The sequence below is a fragment of the Xenopus laevis genome, chromosome 1S (genome assembly GCF_017654675.1).
Source record: "Xenopus laevis strain J_2021 chromosome 1S, Xenopus_laevis_v10.1, whole genome shotgun sequence".
In the NCBI taxonomy this organism is placed as follows: Eukaryota; Metazoa; Chordata; class Amphibia; order Anura; family Pipidae; genus Xenopus; species Xenopus laevis.
The window spans coordinates 37,074,837-37,101,052 of NC_054372.1; the positions used below are offsets into that span (position 1 = coordinate 37,074,837).

Genomic DNA, 26,216 nt, shown 5'->3' on the forward strand with positions numbered 1-26,216 from the left:
ACTTCGAGCAGTATTGAACTCTCTGTACTTGTGGAGCTGACAAATTATAAACTATAGAACTATAAAGGTGTCTGTTGGGGATATGTTTTCATATCTGCCACCTTGTTATGAGCTATGGGGGGCCTACAATATGTATGACTGCAAAGTGGGGCCTGAACCCAAAAAAGAACTTTGGTCTAAATGGTTAGGGTTACTTACATGCATCTGAATTTAGGGCAGAGCCACACGTGTAGATTCGTATAGATTTAGTCGCCCGGCCACAAATTGCCTTTTCTTCTCCGGCTAGAATCTAAATTGCCGGTAGGATTCGACTTCGGAAAATGAAAAGCCCCCAGTGCCATCCCACCAACAATTTAGATTCTAGCCGGTCGAAAGGCATTGCGGGGAGATTAGTCACCCGAAGAAGAGTCAATTTGTCACCGGGCTACTAATCTCATCCAATTTTCCATGTGTGTCTCTGCCCTTAAGTGGGGTTTCCCAAAGGAAGCAACTTTAATTTTTTTTTTAAATTAGTGGGTTAATTGGGCAAGCACTGTGTGGGTTGGGGAGTTGGCATACATTTTTCCAATTATTCATCTTTTCAAATGCGTGGAGGCATGCATACCCCCATGTTGCCCCAACACTGAACTACGCGATATGTTGGCGCTATATAAATACATGTTAATAATAATAATAATAATATTGTAGGTGTATCATGCAAAGGAATCCTTATACTTATCCCCTGGTTAATGCAGGTGTTAGGTTCCGGTCTCCCTCCCTTGTACTGGAGCTCACTGCACCATCTATCAAAGTAAGCTCCACCAGCAAATTGACATATGGCACCCATGTAGATGAGCTCAAGAAAATGCAACAGCTTCATAAAGTATCTGGGTTTTAATAGGTAGAATTCTCCATTAATTTTGCTACATCATTATACTGTATCCCACTGCATGTCTCATACCACATCCTCTTTATCTGCTTTTTAAGTGCTAGAGTTTACATTAAGATTTGATGGGACACCCTTCTGAAAAAGCAAGTTATATAACTTCCTTAAATAAATTCCCTCATGTCAGCAATTTCATCTGTGTCCTTTCCCAGCCCCACTGCGAAGAAAGGAAAGCCCTGGAGCTATAAGCACAGGGGTAGGGATGTCGCGGACTGTTCTGCGGCGAACTTGTTCGCGCGAACATCGGCTGTTCGCGTCCGCCGCAAGTTCGCGAACGTCGCGCGACGTTCGCCAATAGGCGTTCGCGTCAAAATCGTTCGACCATTCGACCATTCGGTCGCTAAAATCGAACGATTTTCGTTCGATTCGAATGAAAATCGTTCGATCGAACGATTAAAATCCTTCGATCGTTCGAATCGAACGATTTTCGGATGTTCGAAGTTCGCGAACTGTTCGCGAACTGTTCGCATTTTTTGCCGGTGTTCGCGAACGGCGTTCGCGAACACATTATCGGCGGTTCGCTACATCCCTACACAGGGGCTGCAAGAAAAGGGATCCGAATGACCAGCAGCCAAATTACACTGGTTTATGTTTAAAGATTGACAGAATCAGATGCTGCTGTGATTGGGTGAGAAGGAATGAGTTAAGGCTGGGGAAAGTTGGGCTGGGGTGGAGATAGAGTGGGATGTGATGTCAGGGGCAGAAGCAGATCACTTCCTTATCTTCTGCAGGTTGAAAAATCTCACCCACCCTCCCGTTTTTTTTTTGGATATTTCATGAAATGTCAGGAGTTTCTCTTCTTTAAGTTCTCATATTATCTATTAATAACTGAATGTGGATGTTTTCCTGCATGTATTATATGTTATATAGGTTTCTGTACAGTTTTAGAGTATAAACATGAGAGTCTGCATAGTATTAATCATGCTAAATGAATGTCAAATGCTTGATCCAGGGAATGTTTCCGATCCCATTGGGTTCAGGAAATAATTTTTTCCCTCTTGAGGCATAATTGGCACTGGCTTCAAGCTGGGGTTTTTGCCTTCCTCTGGATCAATACAGTGGATATATGATAATGTATTTTACTTTTTATTTGTCACAGCAGCGATAAGACCTTGCCAGAGTACTACACAGGTAAATTTAGACGAGGAAGATTGATACAGACACTACTACTGCTTGTGCTAGGGGGCAGCCTGCTTGGATTTCTTATCATTGACACACTTCAGGTTCCAGACCACAAGCAGGGCTGCTGAACTTCTCTCATGGTGGGCGATGCAGCTCCTGTTGGTAGCAGAGTTTGGGGACATCCTCTCTGTAGGTAGAGGCAATCTAATACTTAGTGATGGATAAGTCTTCATTGAGGAACGGCAGAGCATAATAGCGATCTCTTATTGAATTCTGGTTTTGAACATTGCCTTGGGGTGAGGCTGGTCCTATTTATTTGATAAAATGTGAATAAATGCTGTGGCCATTTTTCACCATTTCTGGCTCCTGGTGTTTCATTATGGTATGTAACAATGGGATTCAATGGGATAGCTGAAGGCCGAGGGGTCAATTGAGGAGTCTCTTTGTCATGAACCATACCAGGCATTACATAAATAGTTTTTGGCAATATGTCTGCCACAGTATGCTGCATTCAGGCACTCATAAATAGATGCCTTTATATAATAAAAGTCACGTTCATGTGGTATGAAAATAAATATTTGTATTCCAGAGCAAAGGATAAGCTTGACAAAAACCTCAACACTAGATACACAGCCTAACATATCTGTTTTTAGAGTGGATTATAAATTCCCTGACTGTTTAATGTGCAATGTGCCTCGAGTGCTTCAGAAGCATAATATTTGTGTTACGAAAAGCACACTTAGCTTTCCCTTTGCTTCTAGCCTTTTCTGTCGTATAGATTCCCAATGAGCATATTTTATATTAAGATGCAGGAGATGAAGTATTGTAACATACAAACCTGCCATTAATTGGAACATAATATTTTATTCTACAACTGAAACCACAATTAAATGTTGGAGGTTATATCAAACGTTTCCCCTCAGAATACAGTACATAGAGTTGCAACATACAAGCTAAAGCCTTTTTATCTAAACGAAATTTGCCTGACTATTAGTTGATTCAGAAGGCGGAATACTCTTTATGAAAGCTACTAAGACATCTGTGATAATTCACTCTTATTTACCAACCCAATCGCACATAAGTTTTTCTGTGTGTGCATGTATTTAACATAAAATAATCCTTACTGGATGGATTAATATCTGAAGTGTGCAATGTGTCATGCAATACTGACCTTTCCATCCTCTTAATTGTCTTCGCAAAAGCACTAAGTGCAGGAAAATAAAAAACCCTATGATGTATCAGCAAGACCAAGGCCCAAACTCATGGCCAGTGCATCCGAATACACAAATGCACAGACCAACCTCTTGCTCTTGCTTTCTACACTGCAGGCAGAATTGCTCACATACAGGCTGAGCGAGCAGGGATGTTGTGCAGTTCCTGAGGATTCCATCTTGATGATATTGATCACGTAAAGATGGCACCCACAACTGAAGCCAGCTTAGAAAGTTTCTTTAACAAAGCAGCTACTTTCAGAAGCACTATTTCTGAATAAAAACCTAACAATCTAGGAGGAGAAGGTGTGACCAATCATATAATATAATAACATATAATGTGTTCTTGAGCAAATGTGTTTCCTTACCCTTTAACAAGGTGAAACAACTTACTTTAAAAGAAAAAAAAAATAATGCAAAGGCATATAAAACAACATAACAGTAAGTGCAAATAAGGACACATAGGAGCTATTTAACTACCTAGAAAATCATGTGTAAAAATCAAGAATCAAACATGGAAGACTCATTTCTTTAGCATTTATTGTCACCTCTTATCATTTACCAAATTCAAATTCTGGCACAATCTGTGATTTTACATAAGATTGATTTTGCCATCTTCATCTAAGCTGTCCCTCATGTAGATGCTATCCTTAACTTTTCACTACCAGGAAGGCCAATGTTCACAAAAGCCATTTGATTCCAAACTTTGCAAGTCATAGAGGTTCGTAATAGACAAAAAGACGCAAACAGTTTTTTTAAAAATTCAAATTTTAGAAAACTTGCCTCCCCAATGCCCCCAGGAGTTAGCAGGGTAGACTTACAACTAGGAGAGGTGGAAAGACCAAGGCAATTTAAATGTTCAAATATTGAATTGGCATAGAAGCATGGTATCCTCATTGCATCGTCATGACAAGAAGCCAGTCATGGTCCCAATTGTCTAGCCCATCGTGGGTGCCATGAATTTTACATATAGTCATGTAGACTTTATTTCTAGCTTGTATCTTCAGACCTAAAATACTGTAATCCTTAGTTGCACTCTAAAGACCAATTTTCGGCCTAGCCATATTACTGTGCACAGTCCTATAACTGGCCACCTCTTTCCTTTAAGTAAAATAATAGAACCAGATTAAAAAATTAATACAGGGTTCAATATCTGTTTGTGAATATGTTTTAATTTGTTCATCATCCTATGAAGTCTAACCTCATTTACCATTTCATTGCTATATTTCTATTATTTGTTTATTATTTATTGTGCGGTGATATTATTGCTGCTAACAAACCAAATCAAATTGATACAGTATATCTATTCAAAGCCCACTCAATATTTTTGCAATCATATGTGACATATATTCTAGGCAACAGAGCATGTATTTACTGCATGCAGTCCGTTCAGAAAAAAATATGCTCTGCAGACTACTGCTTTATTCACTTTGGAAATCACATTCTGATTTTATTTTAAGTAAGAGAACATCACAGAGCTTTACAATTAGATTTAAAGGACAAGGAAATGCAAAAAAATAAAATCCCATTTTTACTTTCTTTAATGAAAAAGAAACCTATCTCAAATATACTTTAATTGAAAAATGTGTACCGTTTTTATAAGAAAGCTGACTGTATGCAGTGAAATTCTCCCTTCATTTACTGCTGTGGATAGGAATTGTCAGATGGTCCCTAACTGCTGAGCAGGGAAACAATCATACTTATGAACAGCAGGGGGAGCCCCCACCTTACTTACCAGCCATGCTGAATTCAAGCAACTTTGTTTATGACGATCCCTAAGCAGCCCAGACCACACTGAGCATGTGCAGCGTCAGGGTCAGGCAAAGATGTTTAACAAAGTTACAAGATGGTGGCCCCCTGTGGCCAAATTTGAAAGCATAAATTATTTGTTTGATTAGGCTTTGTGGTGCAGTAAGTTCATGCTTATGTTTAGTATACAAAATACAGCATTTCTAGCCTTATTCTATTTTAGACTTTCCTTGTCCTTTAAATACCTTTTAAAACATATTTGGTAAAATGGGCTGAAGAACAGTTTGACAGTAGGTAGGGATATGACCGTAACTATCAACATGAGCAGATGTTTTTACCCCACACATTTGCCAGCACTTATATTGAATAAGATGTGTCAGTTTCATTTCTCTTTGTATAATTCTCTCACGCTACTTTGGAATCCATGTATTGAATAGACAATTTATATTCACTATTCATTATAAACATAAAATCAGGTAGGAGAGAAATACATTGCACCATGGTCCCTGATCTCATTAATGAATCTAAACATGAAATCTACACTTGTTACATAAATCTTTACACGTGATGTCTTGACAATTTTAAGACAAACCAGTTGAAATGTTTTTTTGTAAAATGGGACCAATATTAATAGGCATACATGCAAAGCTTATCAGTGATGAATGAAAATGAATTCATATCCTTTTAGATAACTGCCAGACTTAATATTATCTTCAATAACTTCAGTGCTTAAATATTAAGAATATAGACTTATTAAGGAAGTAGAACACAACTGTATGTCCGCTCCTCCTGTTGTTCTGTATGCAGCTTATGAAAAACTAAAACGAATACCCAGAGTGGTATCCATGACACACACCCTACTGTAACTGCATGAAGAGAAGTTGTTCTGCCTTTGTAATGCTTTAACCATGCCCTGGTTCATTTGTATAAAATACTTTAGATTTAGATGGCATATCTTCTACACACAGAACACCATTTGTGTCGAAAACATTAATAATATATATAGGGAAATAAAAAAAATAAAAAAGGTAAATGTACACAGTTACATTAGTGCCAAATGTTGATTCATAGGAACAAGGAGAACCCTATCCTATGGACATTACAATCATAATGGTAACTTACAAGTACACAGTGGGTTCTTTACAATAGTTGAGCATATTGACCCATTAATACCAACACTGAATTGTGTACTGTGCTGTGTGTGCTGTGCTATAGCTTCAATATCTGAAGAGACATTCCACTTTAATAAAGAATGTAGCATCCTACGGGAGAATTAACGGTTTAAGATAGAATATGTCAGCATAAGGGAGGAATGCAAAAGCATACACAAAGCGATGTAGTGGTGTTTGGCAGAATAAAGGACTTTGAAAGTTAAGAGAAGGATACAATAGATTTGGCTCCCTGGGAGCCATGACAATTTTTAAATACTGGAGGAGTTGGTGGCAGGAAAAAAAAACAACTCTCAGCACTATGATGCCATATTATGGGCATGTCCTTCATTTATATTTGGGTGAGAAAGAAAGCCTGTAATGACACCTGTACCTGTACCAAGCATCTTTACTTATATCTAGTTAATATCTAATATTTTAAACCTAAAATTTTGGGGTCTGAGATTTGTCTTTACAAGGCCATCTATGTTTTCTTTCTGTTTCTCTCTCTCTCTGTATTCATTTTTTTACTGAGCTGTTAAATCTCTATTTATGCTACATAAATAATTTGTCCAGCTTTAGTTTCTCTAACTCTATAATGCCTCCAGTGGAATTGGCATTGACTTGCAAAAATGAACATTCTTAAATTAGTATGTTAGCAAGTAGCTTGGGGCATGAGTTTAGCCATTATCAATTTTGTCCCACAAAACAATAGTGCTACATTGTTTCACACCAATTACACTTTCATTTTTAGTGTTCACAGTTTCATAGCCTGCTGCCATATTAGATTCTTTTCGGGGGTTTTTTTCTCCCCAGTCACACATTTTTATAAGCTCACACATGAATGCTTATGCATTCAAGCATCAACACAATTTCTTCCAGCAAAAACTGTAATTGCCAAGTCCAGATCCATGTTCAGTATTCTGTACAAAGAGTTTTTCTATATACGTGGTATATAAAGAGAATTAGCAAATAATGAGCAAGCAGTACTTGATTAAGCTTACATACATGTGGGACTAAACAAATCTGTAAACACTGATTCCACAAGAAGCCAATGTTTACAAAGATAAAATTGTAGGCCTGACACAAATCAGTATGTTAAGAATTTCCCCACAAAACATATTTTGGTTATGAATGAATGTAATAATAATAAATCTTGAAAAAGGATCTCCAAGTAAGATAGTTACTCACCACATAAGGGAAGAGGCCCAGGTGTACCACCCAGAGTCCTCAGCACGGGGAGCGGACAAACCCACAATTCTTTGGAGCGGGCACTCAAATAAAAGCAAACTTCCACCAGATAATTGAATAAAAGTAAAGCAATTTATTGTGTCCACGGCCTATAAATGAATGTAAACCAAATAACTTGGAACATGTAGTCCATAGACTTTTGCCCAAGCAATAAAAAGAGAAAAGCAATAGACATTTACATGTAGGATTATAATATTCCAGTAATGATGTAAGCCCTTGAGAAAAGCTGTTTCCAAATATTGTTTGCGTGAAATATCTCAGCTACCAAACAGAAATGCATCTTTCCATTCTGCAATTTTTGAATTTCTAATACTTTTATCGGGGAAAGGAAAGCCTATTTTATATTCAGACCTACACATGAAAGAACAGCCACCCTAAGATTATTTTTATGTGTAATAAAGGCACACAGTTTGCCCAATTTTAACATCTTTGCTGTGGTTGTATTTTTTTCTATTGAAGACAATTAGGTAACAAAATGTCATGTTAACAGCCTTAAATATGTTCTTCAGCTGACAACTGAACCAGCAATAAGGTAAGATGCTATTTCCATACATGTCCAATTATATACAGTATGTGTATATGGAATATATATATATATATAGGAGGTAACAAGAAGAGCCCGCACACACAGGACTTGAGTGAAGCAAAAAATTAATCGTTTATAAACGATTAATTTTTTTTTTAATTTTTTGCTTCACTCAAGTCCTGTGTGTGCGGGCTCTTCTTGTTACCTCCATTCTATGTTTAATTGCTCCAGCACCTAGGCATCCATTTTGTGCTCTGTGTGCACCGACCCCTTGGTTGTTATATATATATATATATATATACACACATGGGGAAATGTAGATTTAGTACTGGATTCATGTAAAAATGTCATATATTAAAGGGACTTGTAATGCAGTGTGCAAAATGAATTTTTCAGAAGCAAATAACTATGCTTTTTCCCTTTTTAAAACTGCAAACTGGCTTCATTTTAAACTATTTCAAGAGAATCTCTTGATGGGCCATTCTACAGCCTCACTTCCTTCATGGTAAACATTCATTTGTGTTGCTTTCGGTGTAAATTGTGTTCTTCAGGTCTAAAACGCTTCTTCTGCAGTTTTATGTGAGCAAAATATCCCCTGCTACCTAACTATAGTGCCTTCTAACATATTTGTAAAGAATTCATACTGTCCCCTGAAATGTACAACCCCAGTGAAGAAAAGAAAACCAATTCCCTAATAAAAGTTTAATTGTTGCACTTCCTTTACCAGTTTACCTACATCTCTGCACTCTTTCTAGCTCATAATATTCTTCTTTTACCCTCCTAAGGAAAGGGTCTCAATGCAGCATTGCGTGCTCAAGATGAGCTTGTACCAGACATCAACAAAGGGTAAAAATTATGCTTTTATGTTATGTTATCCACAATAACAAGGGGCCGATTTATCAAGGGTCAAATTTCTAAAGCTTCGAAATTCTACCACTGAATATCGAAGTCGAAGTTTTTTTACATCGAATTTGGCCATTTGCGGTCGAAATAGAATTGTTCGATTGAAGGATTTCATCGATCGATCCAACGATTTTACTTTGACTTCCAAAAACTTAGAAAAATGTTCTAGAAGGTCCCCATAGGCTAACATAGCACTTCGGCCGGTTTAATTTGGCGAAGAATTGAAGTCGAAGTTTTTTTTTAAAGAGACAGTACTTCGATTATCGAATGGTTGAATATTCGAACTATTTTACTTTGAGTCTAAGTCGAAGTCGTAGTATCCTATTCGATGGTTGAAGTATCCAAAAAATTACTTCGCATTTTTTTACTTTACTCAAATTCACTTCGAACCCTTGATAGATCTTCCTTTAAATATATAGTGAATAAAGTACCCCCCTATTGTAAAATATAAGTATATTATAAGTAACCGAGGAGTGCTTTTATACAGGTCATGGAACTCTGAGGTTACTGTACTTCTTATACCCTCATATTTTCCAACAAGGTGTACTTTATTTATTATAATTCACAAGTTTTAGGAGTCGTGTGACAAAAAGGACATCACTACTAGCTGTTTGTAACAGACGACATCACTAGTCACCATTTATAAGTATATAATTTACAGGATATTCATGGCTCTTGTGTATTATAATATAATACAATTATCAATACTACTCAATACTAGTACAGTATGTTATTCAACTCAATGACTGCTTCTGAAAATGTCTTTCAGTCTTTCACCACTCATCTATCATTTTATCAGGAATGCACATATTTGGAGTCTCACTACGAGATATTATCAGTTGCATTTGGGTCTAATAAATCCCAAGAGATCACTTGCAAATCAAAAAAAAAAAAAATCACATGTAGGACACACATTACTAACATGTTCTGCTGAGGCACACTGTACAACATTAAAAATAGAAAAGAAGCATATACAGTATAGTAACAAGAGACTCATTTCGTTTCGATTCATTGCTACATATTATCTCTAGGTCACTTCTCCCTAAAGGAGACTCTGTGTTGACAGCTGGGGTCTTCCACGTGGGGTCTAACTAACAAATCACAAGATGCGAGGAGCTTTCCTTAGTTTTCATGATATGTATATTTAATATATACATTCAACATCACATGGAAAACCAGATTGTTATGAAAGATATAATATGAATGAATTCTGAAACACACATAACCCTTTTTAGTTAGGATTTTACAAAGAGTCTACAAATAGAGAAAACAGAAAGAAAAATAATTTTTCAGGAAACTTGTCGTCTAGATTTTTGAGGGTTTAACAGCAGCAACACACTGTCCCCATGTGACAAGGCCCTAAAAGATTTACCCTGAACAATACCTTAAAACTCAACTCTACTATTGCTATTCTATGAAAGCTTTTTCTCTCGGTACCTGCAGACAAAGAACCCTCAATTTAACATTTACTGCAGTAATTAAACTGTTCTTATCAAGCACAGAGACTTTGCCCTTTATAGCAATCACATCATGTGGGCCTTTTAGATGCCCTACTGTTAAGTTTTATGTAATCCATCATATATTTGTTCCATTTAGGTTCCCTCAAGCTTACCCACATCATGCTGAATAATGAACCCTTGCTGTGCCGTGTCACAGTGATTGAATTACAATTCACATTCTAACACTCTGCCAGACTGTGCTTGCTGCTTAACCCTTTTCCCACGTGCGGATGATCAATAATACTCTGTCATGCCAGACGTTATTTTATCCTGTCCTATCACGAGCTACTAACAACTACTATTCATTAACCTCTCATGAGACCTTAGTTGACAACAAAGATCATTACTTTACCTTAGTGAATCCTGTCAGAATTTCAAACTGTTGGCCTTCCTTTGAACCCTTTTCCCCACCTCACTTTTTGGGGCACATTTACTAAGGGTCGAAGTGAATTCGAAGTGAATATTCGAATTCAAAAACTTTGAATTTCAAAGTAATTTTTCGGTACGACCATCGAATAGGCCAAATTCGACTTTGATTCGAAGTGAAAATGCTTTGACTATTCGTCCATTCGATAATCGAAGTACTGTCTCTTTAAAAAACTTTGACACTTCGCCACCTTAAACCTGCCGAATTGCTATGTTAGCCTATGGGGACCTCCTAGAACCTATAGCCAGCATTTGGCTAAGTTTTGAGAAGTCAAAATATTTTTTTTGTAAAATCGTACGATCGTACGATTAAATCATTCGAATCGTTCGTTTCGAAGTACGATCTTAAAAATCCTCTGACTTCGAATATCGGACTATCCTATTCGATGGTCGAATTTCGCCGTTTTTTTTTCACTTCGAAATTCGACCCTTGATAAATCTGCCCCAAAATCATGTGTTTTACATCTAAAAAACATTTGGTGCTTTATTCTATGTGCCTCCAGTCTGTTGACTACCAAAATAAAATAGAAGCACAAGATTGGCTGTGTTTATATTTGAAAGAGGAGTGTCTGTGACATGCACATGCTCAGTGTGGTCTGAGTAGTTGGTGAGATGCTAAGCTTAGGGGTCGTCACAAATCATCAAGAAGAAAATGAGGTTGGCCTGTCATATAAACTGATGTTAGAGGTCTTATTATTATATGTTAATGCTAATTGTGCTGGTTTCTGAGCTGCCATGTAACAATAATCTGAATTGCTTACTAAACAGCCTTATATTGTGACATTTAGATTATATTTAATCAGTATATTGTGTGTCAGACTCTAAGCTCAGTAAGTGATAGTAGGCAGAGGTGGGCCAGGCCGGATGGGTGTCCTAGGCAACCCAGCCGGCCAGTTCGCACCTCCTTCTTCTGTGGCTCACGTGCATGCGCCGTGTAGTTTCTCTTGCGCACATGCGCGGTGATGTCGCACGCACATATGTGTAGTGAGGTTGTACATGTATGTGCTTGGTGGGGGGCAGCGCAAGCTGGGGGGAAGGTGCGTCTGGTCTAGTGGTAGGCAGAAGAGCCAGCTGCCCATTGCCCCTCAATCATTGCACCCTAGGCAGCTGCCTTTTCTGCCTACTCCTAGTTCCGGCCCTGATAGTAGCACAGAGCACGTGCAAAGAATGAGCAGAAAAGAAGATGGGGAGCTACTGGGGCATCTTTGGAGACACAGATCGTCCCTGCTAAATGGGCTGTAGTTGCCTTGGGCTGGCAGAGAACCCCAAAAACATAATTATAACATCACTGTCCTACTTTATTTTAATTTCTCCTTTAAAGGCACCATTGGGTATTTTTGGGCATCGGTCTCAAGTTGAGGCCTACTTGTGTTGCTTTCCATTGCAGTCAATAACACATTTACCCAATTTAATCAGCTATTCCTTACCACATGTTCACAGGTGTGTCTACATTACTGCTTCTCCTTATCTGAGGGGGTGTTCTGTTACTGTAAACCTATATATTCAGTATAGTAAAGCACATGCAAATGAAGCATAGGCATTAAATCAAGTAAAGACAGATATTGATAAACAGATAAAATAAGCTTTACATCAAACATATTTGGTAACAGAAAGATTTCTATAATTAACCTGCTGCTTTTCTAAAGAACATACTTGGGAAAAATCATATAAAATGATTAAAATATCAGAGCCAAGGTCAGTAAATTATTCAACTTATTCCGACTGTAAAATTCTGAGATTTAGACTGGCTTCAAAAAATTGTGTTTTTGTTTTTTGGGAGTGTCGGGTTGTACACCGTGACAGATATAAGGTTACAAGGAAAGTAATTGAGATTATAGGATTAGAGTATATCATGTCAGAGAATGTTGTTATTTAATTATGTAATCTGTAATTCAATAAAGGATTAACAATAAAAGACTTTTCTGACCCTGTACATTGAAATGGGGGATGGGCAAGAAATGCATTTCATGTCCTAAACAATTGCTTTGGGATAATCTGTATTTTAAAAAAGGGTATCACTGGTATAAACTGTGACTTTGATATGTCATAATAAATAGGATCTGATTAAAATAGGTGATAAAAAGGCAAATATTTGATTTTTCTTTTGGCAGTTCATTTTTAGACACTATAACAAACTATTTCACTCACCATATTAAATGCTAAACTAGAATGAATTGGTTTGTGCAATTTGTGTACCAGTTAAGTGCAATGGATGGATGTTCCCTAAAGATCATCAATTTATCTTTTGTTTACGTGTAAAAGAAGGCACAGCCTATATCTGTGTCCAGTGTACTCTACCGTATATGAGTGGCTGACAGATGACATTGCTGCATCTTTCCAAAGGCTGTGATCAGTCACTAGGAAGAATGATGTGCCCTTCAGGCTTAGGCAAGGCAGATGTTCAGAAATACAACTGCTGCTCTTCTTGTGGAATCTACCGATTACAGGGGGCGTTTAAAAAAAAAAAAAGTCAGTGTTGACATCACAATGGTCATGACCAGTCCCAGTCTCTTCAAGCGCTCACTGTAACTGGGTTACTGTATAAATGCAGCTTTACCCAGCAATTGTTATAGGAGGCATGACCCTAGTCAACTGACCGTCTATAAATGCAAAGCCTCATGTTACAGTAAATAAACGATAAAGTACTTGCTATAAAGGGGAACTTTTGCTAAAGCAAATGGGCCAGGGGATTAGGCATGTAGTTATTATGAATGCAAATTCTAATCCCTTATAACAGAAACAAACCCCCATCTGTTATAAGAACAGTAGGAATCGTGCTATACCTGGCATTTCAGTTAATGCCAGAAAATAATGTATAAACTGGCTCTAAACGTTTTAGTAGATTAGGATTATTCATTGAAAACTCTAACATACAGAAAGCTTTGTAGGCTTCAGGATAGTGTACTGAAGGAAATTTCCATGAAGCACAGGACATTACAGTAATAGAAACAACAAACAACATGGGGATGCTTGCCTGGAATATCCCTAAAGACAAAAGGGGGTTAATTATTAAGGCACGATTTTTTTCATGCCGCCCTTTTGAGGCTGAATATCCAAAAAAGTTGCTTTAAAAAAGATGCAATTTCTTCGCTTTTTATTATGGCTCAAAGCTGGTCCAAGTCTGAATCTGAAAATATGCCATATAAAACCTGCATAATTCATATAAAAGTCAATGGCAGATGTCCCCTTAAAGAAGAAACAAACCCTTAATAAAAAAAAACCCCTGTACCCCTACTCGACATAGACCCCCTCCCTCCCCCCCAGCCTAGCTGCCCCCCGGGTAAATGCCTGTAATTCTTTACTTACCCCTCCATGCAGATTCTGTCCAGCGGAGTTCACGTGAGCCATCTTCAGCCGGCTTCGGTAATCTTCAGAATGAGACCAGCGCTTCTGCAATTTTCGTGAGTTTTGGCGCAATCGCAGTTGTCGCGAAACAGAAAATTGCTCCAACTGCCCATGCGCCACTTCGCTGGTCTCATTCTGAAGATTACCGAAGAGAAGAAGATGGTGCCTGTGAACTCTGCTGGACAGAATCTGCACGGAGGGGTAAGTAAAGAGATAGGGGCATTTGCCCGGGGGGGGCAACTAGGCTGGGGGGAGGAGGGAAGGGGGTCTATGTAGGGTAGGGGGTTAACCATTTGAAGATCTTTTAACCCTCATGAAATGTTCAGAGTTTTCGGGGTTTGATGTTGGTTTTTCCAGGAAATCTCAATTTGTTTGTGGTTTTTGGGTGTCAAACATGAAAAAAATTTGGTTCTTTCACACAACAATCCAAAAAAGTTGCGTTTTTTCCAGATCTGATTTTTTTATTGATAAAATAGGGCGAATCATGGATTCTAGTTAGGTCAGACTTTTTTTATTTAAAAAATCAGAAAAACTCAGAGGCGCTCATTTATCAACATTGGGCAAATTTGCCCATGGGCACTAACCCATGGCAACCAATCAGATTGCTGCATTCATTATTCTACTTTAAGTTGGCTTTAAAAAGCTAATCACTGATTGGTTGCTATAGGTAACTGCCAATGGGCAAATTTGCCCAGTGTTGATAAATGAGCCCCAGATTTTGATAAATAACCCCTAAAACAGGGACCATGATATCTATTATCCAGAAACCCATTATCCAGAAAAATCCAAAAATGCCATCCTGTTTAAGCACTTTTTTTTAGTACTTTTTTTTGACAAATTTTTTTTATCTCTGTAATAATAAGACAGCGCCTTGTACTTAAAGGGCAAATGCGATGCATGAATCCACGAACACAATCATAATTATTCTGTGTTAATTGTCATAAAACCCCAAGTCCCAAGCATTTAATTTGCTGTACTTGTATTATAAAACACAGCATTAAAAGAGTAAGCCCTTCATTTATGCTAAGAAGCTTGATAATCATCTTCAAGCCATTTCAAGCTGCAGACTTGCCTTTAAATAAATAAAGATAATCGTAATCGAGATTTTTTCGGAGCCTTCCGTGCTTTAGGACCCTGCAGCTCTGCTTTATAGGAACACAGCATGAGCCACGCCCACCACTCTGCCTGATGTGAGAGCTGACAGGTCACACACACAAATGGTTCAGAGCTGTCTGTGGTGCTGAAACCCCAGCACATTTGTCTATGTGGATTCCCTGTCCTCCCCAGGAACTGGTCACTGCCAGCAGTTTGATGATTTTCCTCGCTCTCCCACATTCCAGCTCAGCACAACAATGGCCCGGATCAGGTGCATCTTAACGGCCGTCTCTGGATTTTACTTCTGGGAAGCAGCGCTACTGCTCAGGTATTGTGGCTCCAACTTCTTATTCAGAAGCATTACTGAGGGATGGCCACTTAAAGTCGCCTGATTTCATTAGGGAACTGTGTTGCCTTTAAATCACATCTTTCTGGCGATTACAAATACAGTGATTTATTATAAAAAAAATAATTCATGTAAGAGCCTGTTTTCCACTTTACTTTATTTAAAAAATATTGAAATGTGTGTTGTGTCTGAGCTTAAAGCAGGCTCTGGGTATACCATGTGCAACACAGCCTGATTTGATTGCATGCACATATGATACTGGCAACAATACGTGGACCAGAACGATAAAAACAAGGAAAAGTTGACCTTCTTAGAAATCTCAACATGCCAAATCCATCATAATAGTACACTGACCTTTTCATCTCATTACCTGAGCTAGTTTAATTATTTTCCTTGATTAATCGCATGCCTTAGCTGTGGTCTTACAACGGCAGTATGATAATAATCAAACAATTAAGAGTGGGGGTTTTGCAAGTAAGGGAAAACAAGTTTTCATTAAAAAAAATAAAACAAAATGTTGACATCCACATATCAAGGGTTTAAGTTAGTAATGTGCAACCTGCAGTCCTCTAGCTGTGTATGAACTATACACATCTAAATCTCTATTAAAAGATGAGATTCTGAGATGTGTAGGTCGACCACAGCTTGAGTGCTGCAGATTCTGTGATGTGCTGAAGGGGATTCTGGGAGTTGTAGTTCAGCAGTAGCTGGAAGACTTGTGTACTAATGTACAGGTATATGGAGGGCAGGTTGTTTAAACTCATTGGACCTTGTGCGAATTTGTGTGTGTTGATGCAGAGAACTAATTTCCATATGGAAAGTAATGCTGGGTGGTATATATAGGATAGGGGTTCAATCAATATCCACTAATTTCGATTAGTAAAGCACTTGGTTAACCATTTCCCAAGAATAAAACTAATTGCATAAGCTCACTTGAATTTAACGAATGTATAAAGAATTGAGATTGAATGGGATCAATAGAAGTCAACAGAAAAATTCTTTAGTGATTTATGGCATTTGTATGCATTGTTGAGCTTTTGTTCCTAGGTATTTTTGTTGGATCTCTGCTGTGCTGGTTCTGTTTTCTTACTTAAACACCCTACCGTGCGATTGTAAATGACCGATCAATATAATCAGTTGCTTGGACTCATTTGTATGCATGGCTGATGAAAAAACACACACACACACACATATATATATATATATATATATATATATATATATATATATATATATATATATATATATAATGCATGCTTAATGAAAAAAAGAGTATTAATTGCCCTACACTTTTCACTCTTCAAGTGTTTTATATTATGTTTTTAATAACACTATTGGCTCATGCTGATGAATATATAATGAGCAATGCATTGATGCCCCAGTGGCTTCATAATCTAATTCGGGAGCAGAAGTAAGAAGGCAATGCAGATTGGTCAAGGTCATGGAGAGCTCGCAGTATAAAGGCACACTTTCCAGCTCATAATTCTTTAATTTCGCCACAGGGTCAGTTCCAATATTATCTTTATAAGCAGAGATGGCTGCGCAGGCAAAGGAATGAATGTCGCTGTGTTTCCTCTGCTGAAGTTCTTTAGAATGAAATGCAAAGGCATGATCTCTTTTAGTCTACAGGTGCATTTACCATAGATTACATTGCATGCACCATGTACTATGTCATTATTAAACATCTAGAACACAGCTTGTACTCATTTTACTTCTTAATGGTATCCATGTACTTAACCAGTTATGCACTGCTCCACATCTTACACATTGAGTTGAAACAACAAGTAGAAAATATTCTTATACCGATATAACCAGTTTAGTTACACCAGTTCATCCAGAAAACTCACCAGGGGGAATTCACAAAGGTGGAGTAAATTGAAATTGGAGTAAGAAATATTATTGGAGTTACAAGAACATAACATTTGCAAAAGCCTTAATCCTTTTGATACACTTTGGAGTAAAATTGTCTGTCCATGACGCCACTGTAGTAAATTTGGAGTACTACATTTCTCCATACAAAGCCAGAGTACATCTTAAGCTGGCCAAAGATCCGATTTCGGACCATGTGTGGAGAGTCCCTACATTTTTCGCCCCACGGATATCGGTCATTTGGTCGATCGGCAGGTTAAAAGATTTCTGTCGGCTGCTGATAATATCTCTGCATGTATTGCTGATCTGACTATATCAGAGGGAGACTGTCACCAGCTTTGTCGGACATAAGTTTCATCCAATTGCTGTCAGGGGCAGAACATCGACTGATCTGTTCTTTTCTACTTTATTTGATCTGAATGGTTAATGGCAGGGGAAGTCGGATCGTTCGAGGATTCGAACAATAGGATCTTTGTATCTGTGGCCAGCTTTACTCCAGGCTGAAGTTAGTGTACATTTTCTGTTGTTATTAATGTCATTTTGCTGCCATTAATAATGTCAAATTCAGAACGATGGCATTAGGTCTTACACACAAGCATGCTTTTGGTGGGTGTTTGAGACGCAGGTTTGAGCGCACCTAAATGCGTCAACTATTCCATTAAAGTATGTTTGTTTGAACTCAGTGTGTGTTCAGAACTGAGTTTTATTGCAGTCAAGTTTTATTGTTGCATTTTTTTGCACGTCCATAAGGTAGTAGCGTAGAGGGTAGCATTTGCAATGCACAAAAATGCATTATGTTCCATGTAAAATGACCGCATGCGTAGTAGAGCAAAAAGCTGCACTTTAATGAAAAAGCTGCCTATTTCATTCTACTGCACATGCGTCTGCCCCGGGATATTTGAAGAAAGAAGAAGCCGGAAGACGATTGCTCCGTTGTGCTCGCTGGAATAACCAGTTTTCTCCAGATAGGTGCACAGGCCCAGGGTGTCAGGTAAGTAGGACTTGGGGGTGCCTAACTTTTGCCACCCACAAGTAAAACTGCCCTTCCTTCTCCTTTATGACACTATGGGGCCCATTCACTAAGTTCGAGTGAAGGCATAGAGGAAAAAAAACTTTGAATTTCAGTGTTTTTTTGGCTACTTCGACCTTCGACTACGACTTTGAATCGAACGATTCGAACTAAAAATTGTTCGACTATTCGATCGACTATTCGACCATTCGATAGTCGAAGTACTGTCTCTTTAAGAAAAAACTTTGACTCCCTAGTTCGCCACCTAAAAGCTACCGAAGTCCATGTTAGCCTATGGGGAAGGTCCCCATAGGCTTTCCAAGTTTTTTCTAATCGAAGGATAATCCTTCGATCGATGGATTAAAATCCTTCAATCGTTCGATCAAACGAATTGCGCAAAATCCTTCGACTTCGATATTTGAAGTCGAAGGATTTTAATTCGCCAGTCGAATATCGAGGGTTAATTAACCCTCGATATTCAACCCTTAATACATCTGCCCCTTAGACTTTTTAATAAATTCAAATTGCAAAGTTGCTTATAATTGTGTTTTCTTTTGTCAGGCAAAAATTTTTTTGTTGGGTTGACAAGTCCTTTAACTTGTGCTTCATCTGGTATTTACCATCTGTCATAGGGTCTTGTGCCGCCGCTGCTGCTGAGCCTGTGCCTCCGGTTGGGATTTGAGGTGCTTCTTAAATGAGCATGCGCCACTTATTTACTGGATCATTCCAAGTGGACAATGCCATCTTTGTACAGAATACACTACATCTACCAAAGGCTGAATATGGGGAAATGTGCTTGTGATCAGCTTGTGTAGATACTGTATATCAGAAGCTGTTCTGTTCATAAAAATGAAAGAATGATCAGTTGATGTATTTAATGACTGTTTGATAACCCTGGTAAAGTTGTAAATAGAATTGCATGTGAGTACAGTACAAGGTATATCACAGTGTGTGTGTATACCAAGCTTTTAAAGGAACAACTTGTCCTTGTGTAGTCTTTCTGTCTGTTGAACAGAGTTGCTTACACATTCTGAAGTCTCCTGTACTCTTCCCATCACCTTAGGGGTGTGTCAGTAAGAGTTAAGGAAAGAGGCAAGGCACCAAAGCAGTGGTGGATTATTGTAATGGACTTGCATTGTGGCTGCCTGAGGCTCAGAGCAGCATAGTGGCCACGGTGCCTGCGTGCCATGAGAGCTCATGCTTTGCAAATGTTATACTAGTCATGGCATGACAGATACTTGGCGCCTCTAGTTAATATGCCTGTGCCACCCCTCTCTTCCTCCATCTATTACAGCAAAGTCATTCACCCCCACCACTTCTAACCATTACACTGTGTTCTGGTACACATTAAAAACAGGTGCTACTCTAATAAAATGACAGCTATTATTGGCCTATTATGGGTAGCTGCCACTACAGCTGGACACAAACAACAAACACATTAACAGAAACATGAAGCTATAAATTCCAAGTGTTATTGGTTTGGCAGCATTATGTCTAGAGTTGTATTGTTGCTGGCATAATTGTGCACCTAGCAACTCCATTACAAGCTGAATGTCTAAAGAGAGCAGAGTTATTTAACACAACACTGTACTAATAGTATACAGGCTTAGAACACAAGCCTTCAGATAGGATAAAGAGGTACAGTTCAATGCGCTTGGTGAGTCAGACACATGGTAACTCAATCAATCCTGCTTCACACTCCCGAGACTCTGCATTTTATTCCACATAAAGGGGCACATTTACAAAGCTCGAGTGAAGGATTCGAATTAAAAAAACTTCGAATTTCGAAGTGTTTTTTTGGCTACTTCGACCATCGAATGGGCTAGTTCGACCTTCGACTACGACTTCGACTACGAATCGAACGATTCGAACTAAAAATTGTTCGACTATTCGACCATTCGATAATCGAAGTACTGTTTCTTTAAGAAAAACTTCGACCCCCTAGTTCGGCAGCTAAAAGCTACCGAACTCAATGTTAGCCTATGGGGAAGGTCCCCATAGGCTTGCCTGCGTTTTCTTGATCGAAGGATATTCCTTTGATCGTTGGATTAAAATCCTTCGAATCGTTCGATCGCAGGATTTGCGCTAAATCGTTCGACTTCGATATTCGAAGTCGAACGATTTTAGTTCCTGGTCGAATATCGAGGGTTATTCGACCCTTAGTAAATCTGCCCCATATTGTATGTTCAAGGGGAGTGACAAATGAGCAGCTACATGAATTATATATATATATATATATATATATATATATATATATATATATATATATATATATATTGTAGTTATATTTTTGGAACCTTTTTTGCACGATTTAAAGCTTGTTTGGACAATGCACATTATCCTTGATAAACGTTGGAGTGGCTATATGTGTGTATATTAAAGGGAAGTGCTGGTCCAGGAATTGTTTGTTCCAGATTGACTTTGTATATATATTAGAGAGATATCCATGCATCCATCCAATTCCATTTAGAGATCATAGGAGAATGCCTGAGTTTGCGTTTTTGATATTATATCGTGGGCATTGTTGCTGCCTATATATTCAGAATTCTGCAGCACTCCAGCCATCTACAGACAGATGAGAGGGGTGAGGTAGAAACAATTGTTCCACAGTGTGGCTGTATGGATGTTTTAAATAAATTGGAAGAAAAAATCCATACTAAAGGGACAGATTTATGGAAATTTGAACAGGGGAATCCTAATGGATACCCTGCAGTTCAGGTTTTAGCACATTTAATAACACTTTCCTGACAGGTGTTTGCATGAGTTATCACATTTAGAAATGTAGCCAATTGTCAGAACTGAATCAACTGATTGAAGGCAGTCAAATTCTGCTTTTTTCCTATTGAATTTTCTAGTTCAGCAGCAGTGCACAAGTACATATCCCTAACAAATGAAAGCTTGCCTGAATAAGAAGAGCAGTGCTTTGCTTATAAATATAGCTCTGAGTTAGGTAAAGCCCTTCTCTCAAAGGGGGAAATTTACTTAATGGACGAAGTGGCTAATGCTGGCAAAAATTCGCCAGCATGACGTCATTTTGGCACTTCGCCGTTTTACTAACGATAATTTTGCCAAGGCACAACTTCGCACTCTAATGCCAGGTGAATTTTCGGTCTGGCCAAAGAGCGTTACATAAGCAAATTCAAATTCATTTTTTTATTTTACCTCTATCACCAGACTATCGCCACCTCAGACCAGGCGAATTGCAATAGAGATATAAGTTCCTCAAAAAAAAGTTTCTAAGTCCCAAAAAACGCTGGTGTTTTTCCTATTTAAAGGGCATGTAAAGTTTAAAATAGAATAAAACTAGAAATGCTGTATTTTGTATACTAAACATAAACATGAACTTACTGCACCACAAGCCTAATCAAACAAATAATTTATGCTTTCAAAGTTGGCTACAGGGGGTCACCATCTTGTAACTTTGTTAAACATCTTTGCAAGACTAAGACTGTGCACATGCTCAGTGTGGTCTGGGCTGCTTAGGGATCGTCATAAACAAAGCTGCTTGAGTTCTGCATGGCTGGTAAGTAAGGCGGGGGCTCCCCCTGCTGTTCATAAGTATGATTGTTTCCCTGCTCAGCAGTTAGGGACCGTCTGACAATTCCTATCCACAGCAGTAAAAGAAGGGAGAATTTCACTGCATACAGTCAGGTTTCTTATAAAAACGGTACACATTTTTTATTAAAGTTTATTGGAGGTTTCTTTTTCATTTAAGAAAGTAAAAATGGGATTTTATTTTTTTGCCTTTACAAGCCCTTTAAAGGGTGATAGCCTGAAAAATATCATACACTTTTTTTTGGGGGTACCCTCCTTCCCCCCCTAAATTTGCCAACATATGGCACCTAAACTATACTGTGGGTACATGTGTAGGGCATTATAACAAATTTATATAATTTTATTAAGGTTCCCTGGCCTTGTGTAATGTAATATATTTACAGCATATGCGGCCATTGTACTTTAACTGCACGCCTTATGCTAATTAGACAACGCTAGTGTAACTTCCAACTGCTGAGCGTAATTTCGTAATAGTTCGGTACCCTGTGTGCAACTTCGGATCTTTGTGAATTAGCGTTGTGCAGGCGATTTTACGCCTGGCAAAGTGTTGCGATGTACGCGAATTTTCGCCGGTTAGTGAATTTGACCCATAGAATCTATTTTATCCAAATAATCCAAGTTTTTATAAATGATTTCCCTTTTCTCTTTAGTAATAAAACAATACTTGACTTAAATATGCTCTAACAAGTGAACAAATGGTGCCAAATTTGTGTCTGTTGCAGACTTATCAATGGCAGATTAGTAGTCAGCACAACTGCAACTCACTTCTTTGGCTGGGTGCACGTCCTCCAGTGGCCACCTTCAAGCTTGATAAAAGACCAGTTGGTCTGAAACGTTGCTGTAATGCCCTTGGTCCAATAAAGGCCGTTTTATTCATGAAACAGTGGGTGCTGGACTAACTTTCTTCGCAGACTTATCAATGTCCCAATACATTTATTCAAATTCTGTGCAAGCCTTTTGAATACTATAAAACATTATAAAGTGCAAAACGTGCCTTCTACCACTAGAACTATCATCTATCATATGATAACAACATCACTATATACAAAACATAGTTGTGTGTTAATACATTCAAAAAAAAATTTTTGGTCAATATAATTGCTACAAAATTGTAATGTTTAATAACGTTTGTAATGTAATGTTATAGTGGTGTATAGTGTTTAACTTTTCAAACACATTCTGCAAATTAAGAAATATATCTGCATTGATTAATGTGCCAGTGAATGAAAACTTTTTTTGACATTCAAGAATGCACTGTACTAATCAATAAATGTATAATTTCTGGGAATCTGACTTTAATCTTTGATACATACAGTAATTCTGCAGCTATATGACTAAATAAAAAAAAGTGTTCATCTAATAGGAAGAACCGAGGCAGCAAATAATATATTTTTGTGGCTAAAACAGAATTTCCCAAGTGGAACATAAAATACTAACAAATTGATTTTGTAAGCAAGTACCTTAATTTGCTATTGTTTTTGGAGATTTCTTTAAATTGATTGGTTCAATCAATTATTTAGATTATGAAAAGGAATAGTAACCTCTTTTGGATCTGTGCGTATTTTGTTTATTCCATTGCCATCCTACGAAAACAAAGTTGTTTTTTAAATAATTGTGCCATTATTATGAGCCGAACATTTTGGTGCAGTAGTATGTATCCAGTGCATAAAAATGCGTGCAACTGTGTTCGAATACTGCCGCAAATCAGCCGCATAAAAATGTCTACGTTTAGATGGCGTTGTTTCCACCATGATGTCTGCATCTGATTCATTTGCCACAATTTTACTGGGGAAAGTGGTGGTAGCTCCAGGGTTTCCCAATGTCAAGCAGGCAATCTGTGGGTTCTGGCAAATGCCAGAGGGCAGGGCCGGAACTATGGGTAGGCAGAAGAGGCAGCTGCCTAGGGTGCAACAATTGAGGGGGCGCTGGGCAGCTACCTCTTCTGCCTACCCCTAGACCAGACTCTACTACTCGCCAGACTTAACTCTCACTTACACGAGCATCGGCGTCACGCATCGCATACGCTTGTGTAGTCTGCACGCATGCGCGTCACGGTGCCCCATCAACGCGCTTGCGTGTGACGTCACTGCGCAAGTGACGGGGGAAGTGAGGGCGAGCTGGCCGGCTGGGTCGCCTAGGGTGCCCAGCTAGCCTGGCCCGCCTCTGCCAGAGGGGCTGCTATAAGGTCCCATAGAAAGTCACTATTAAGTGGGCTGGTGGGGGCTGTTTCGGCCTCTTTGTGGGCTGATTGGGCCTCTGTGTACCTGAAATGCCAGGGCCTATTTTAATTCTCAGTCCGGACCTGATGTCAAGTGCCATGCTTGTGGCATATTCATCCAAACAGACTCACAGATTGTGTTGAAGCCAACATTTGTAAGGTAGTAAGTTCAAAGGGCAGCTTCGAAGCAAGTACCTTTAATGAATGGCATCAATTCGTGCAACAACACAGCGCTTTAGTGGCTGTAAATAAACCCTCATTACTGTTACCCCCAAGGGCTAAATGATCAGTCCAAAAATAATTCTGATTCTTGTGAAATGTTAGTACTCTCATAGCAGGCATTTATGAAATGTATTTAATACAGGGGTGCATAGCTTTCTAAGACAAACACCACAGCATAGGAATTAAATGGATCCGTTTACAACCCGCTTTGCATTTAACCATATCTCTGCATGAAGTTTTGTTTCTATTTAAAATGTTGGGGATGCAATAAAATACGTGAATGTTGCAACCCCATAATACCAGCCACTTATGAAAACCTCATGCTGCATGTGAGTGCCGGATAGTTTAGACAATAGCACACTTCAGTTCTGCTTATTACTAATTAGCTCTTCAACGTATGTGCTTAATATCTTGGTGATGGTAAACAGATAATACAGCAACCTTATCCTTATATGTGTTTTTCACTATAACTGCCCCCCTAGTAATTTGGTTTAAATACACCAATTAAAACATGCATTCTTTACAGATTGAAATCTGCAAAATTGATCTAACAGTTCATCTGTTTATTTACTAGCACTTACTGTATGTGTATGAAGCTCTTCTTATTATATGGCAAACATTATAAGTGTATAAAGCTTTTCTGTAAGTAAAACAATGCTATCATGGTGTAGGTGTTAGCAGGGAAAGAGAAAATATATTATTCCAGTGTGGGAACTATTTGCAAGAGTTTGCATTTTTTTCCCTTCTGGGTATAGATTCCTCCCACACATACATGAAGCTGAACTGGCTCCTAATAATATTGATCGCATTGTGTGTGACTGTGATATGGACCATAGATTCTAAGCTCCACTGGTGCAGGGCCTAACTTGAATAATGTGAAATCTCTGTAATGTGCTGTAGAATATCCTGTCACTATATAAATAAATGTTAATAAAATGACTTATTGGTCCACTACTGGTCCATTGACTTCCCTCCAAGCAAGGTACATCTAGATGGAAGACAATTGGAAAATAAGAGGAAAGGTTTGAGGAAATGGACCTTTCTATACTCAGCAAAGTTGTTCTAAAGCAGCGGATAGTCAAAGTTGCTTATCTGGACATGGTAAGGATAGAAGTGTCATGATATACCAGTGTCACATTAGAGGAGTGAAAGAAAACTCCAAGTTCAGTTTTGAGGTTAATTCTGTTCTGTTATCTGAATGGATAGCCCAGTATTTCCATATAGTACTTCTCCCTAAAATGTATAGGCTCCGTCATGAGCCTGTGATTATGTGCTTGGCGCACAAAACACGTAAGAATATGGTGTGTATATTTGTATAAACAAAGTCTACTAGTGATGTGCGTACATTTTCATCAGGTTTTGCTGCAAATAAACTCCCATTGACTCCAATGTTTTGTGCGCACCACCAAATAAAAAAAAGGTTGTGTGGTTACCTCAAAAAATGCCCACTGATTTTAATGCATTTTGCCGAATCTGGTATTTCACAGATTTTTGCCAAGATAAATGGGACACATTTGCTCATCTACTTCTCTTTTACAGTGCCTGGTCATTGGACTTGTGAGTGCCTGCTGCATCTTTATTGGTATATGATTCTCTCCAACAAATACCATGGAGAGTTCCTAGGTTTGCCAGATTGTTAGCAGATAAGTGGCCTATGTGTGTGCTGAAGAAGGATCCTGTTCTAAAAGGGTATGCCAGGAAAGGTTACACTGAATAGCCTTCTCAAGGTCTGCTCTTGGGTCAATATATTGGTCAGAAGTTACCTCCTTTGCCAAGCTTGTTGGATCTTTTAGTGTA

General features: G+C 38.4%; 1 protein-coding gene across 1 annotated transcript in view; it reads left to right on the forward strand.

The window, feature by feature from the left end:
- The first annotated feature begins 15,300 nt into the window (after positions 1–15,300).
- The window catches only part of glra3.S (glycine receptor alpha 3 S homeolog), an 82,590-nt gene continuing 71,674 nt past the window's right edge, over positions 15,301–26,216 (forward strand). The window contains exon 1 of the mRNA XM_018243200.2: positions 15,301–15,528. Coding sequence (XP_018098689.1) covers positions 15,458–15,528 — 71 coding nt within the window. The 5' untranslated portion in view covers positions 15,301–15,457. The remainder of the gene's footprint in view (positions 15,529–26,216) is intronic.